The following is a 581-nucleotide window of genomic DNA, read 5'->3' as shown; positions in this document are numbered from 1 at the left end:
CCTTCCAACCCCTGACATTCTGTGATTCCGATTGTTTTAAGCAATCCCTCCATCCCACCATCATCCCGAGGTGTTGCTGCCATCCCTTACTTTTTCCGGCGGCCACAGGAGCGGCGTCCAACCCTCCCAACATGTTACGCAGCACTTGGGTTTTGACGGCGTGGTTGGCCCAGAGCTGCTGGAGGTGGGTGACGTTGAACTCCTGCACCTCTCGGTCATAGAGCCACCGAAGGTTTGCGAACTCGCAGTCGTACAGGACGAGGGGAAACTCGACCGCCATGCTGGGGGAAAGGAGATAAAAATAAGGCTTGGCTGGCCTGTACTTTCTGCCCAAATCAGACTTGGCTTTTACAAAACCCCTGAAAACTGAATTAGTTTTAACCCAGGATTCAACACGCTGAAGGTTTGTCCAGAGTAAGATCATCACAGACCGCGTACGCGGCCAAGAACCAGTTTCCCCTGAGCTTTGCGTACCTGTACTGCGGTTTTCGGGGGTTCTTCTCCACGTCGAGCAGCTCGTCGATGATCTCCGGGCTCTCCATCCTCTGGCCGATGAGGAAGAGGACGGCCATCATGCAGCG

At 54.6% G+C, this 581-nt stretch overlaps 1 protein-coding gene across 1 annotated transcript in view; it reads right to left on the bottom strand.

The window, feature by feature from the left end:
• Positions 1 to 90: 90 nt before the first annotated feature.
• LOC104275539 (tRNA pseudouridine(38/39) synthase-like) overlaps positions 91 to 581 on the bottom strand; it is a gene marked incomplete at both ends in the record, with an annotated part of 993 nt that continues 502 nt past the window's right edge. Inside the window, 2 exons of the mRNA XM_009871521.1 lie at positions 91 to 281; positions 475 to 577. Of these exons, the coding sequence (XP_009869823.1) occupies positions 91 to 281; positions 475 to 577 (294 nt within the window). The remainder of the gene's footprint in view (positions 282 to 474; positions 578 to 581) is intronic.

Source organism: Apaloderma vittatum, unplaced genomic scaffold (genome assembly GCF_000703405.1).
Source record: "Apaloderma vittatum isolate BGI_N311 unplaced genomic scaffold, ASM70340v1 scaffold33936, whole genome shotgun sequence".
NCBI lineage: Eukaryota > Metazoa > Chordata > Aves > Trogoniformes > Trogonidae > Apaloderma > Apaloderma vittatum.
Note: the sequence above shows the minus strand (reverse complement) of the source record. Positions and strands in the feature narration are given on the sequence as shown.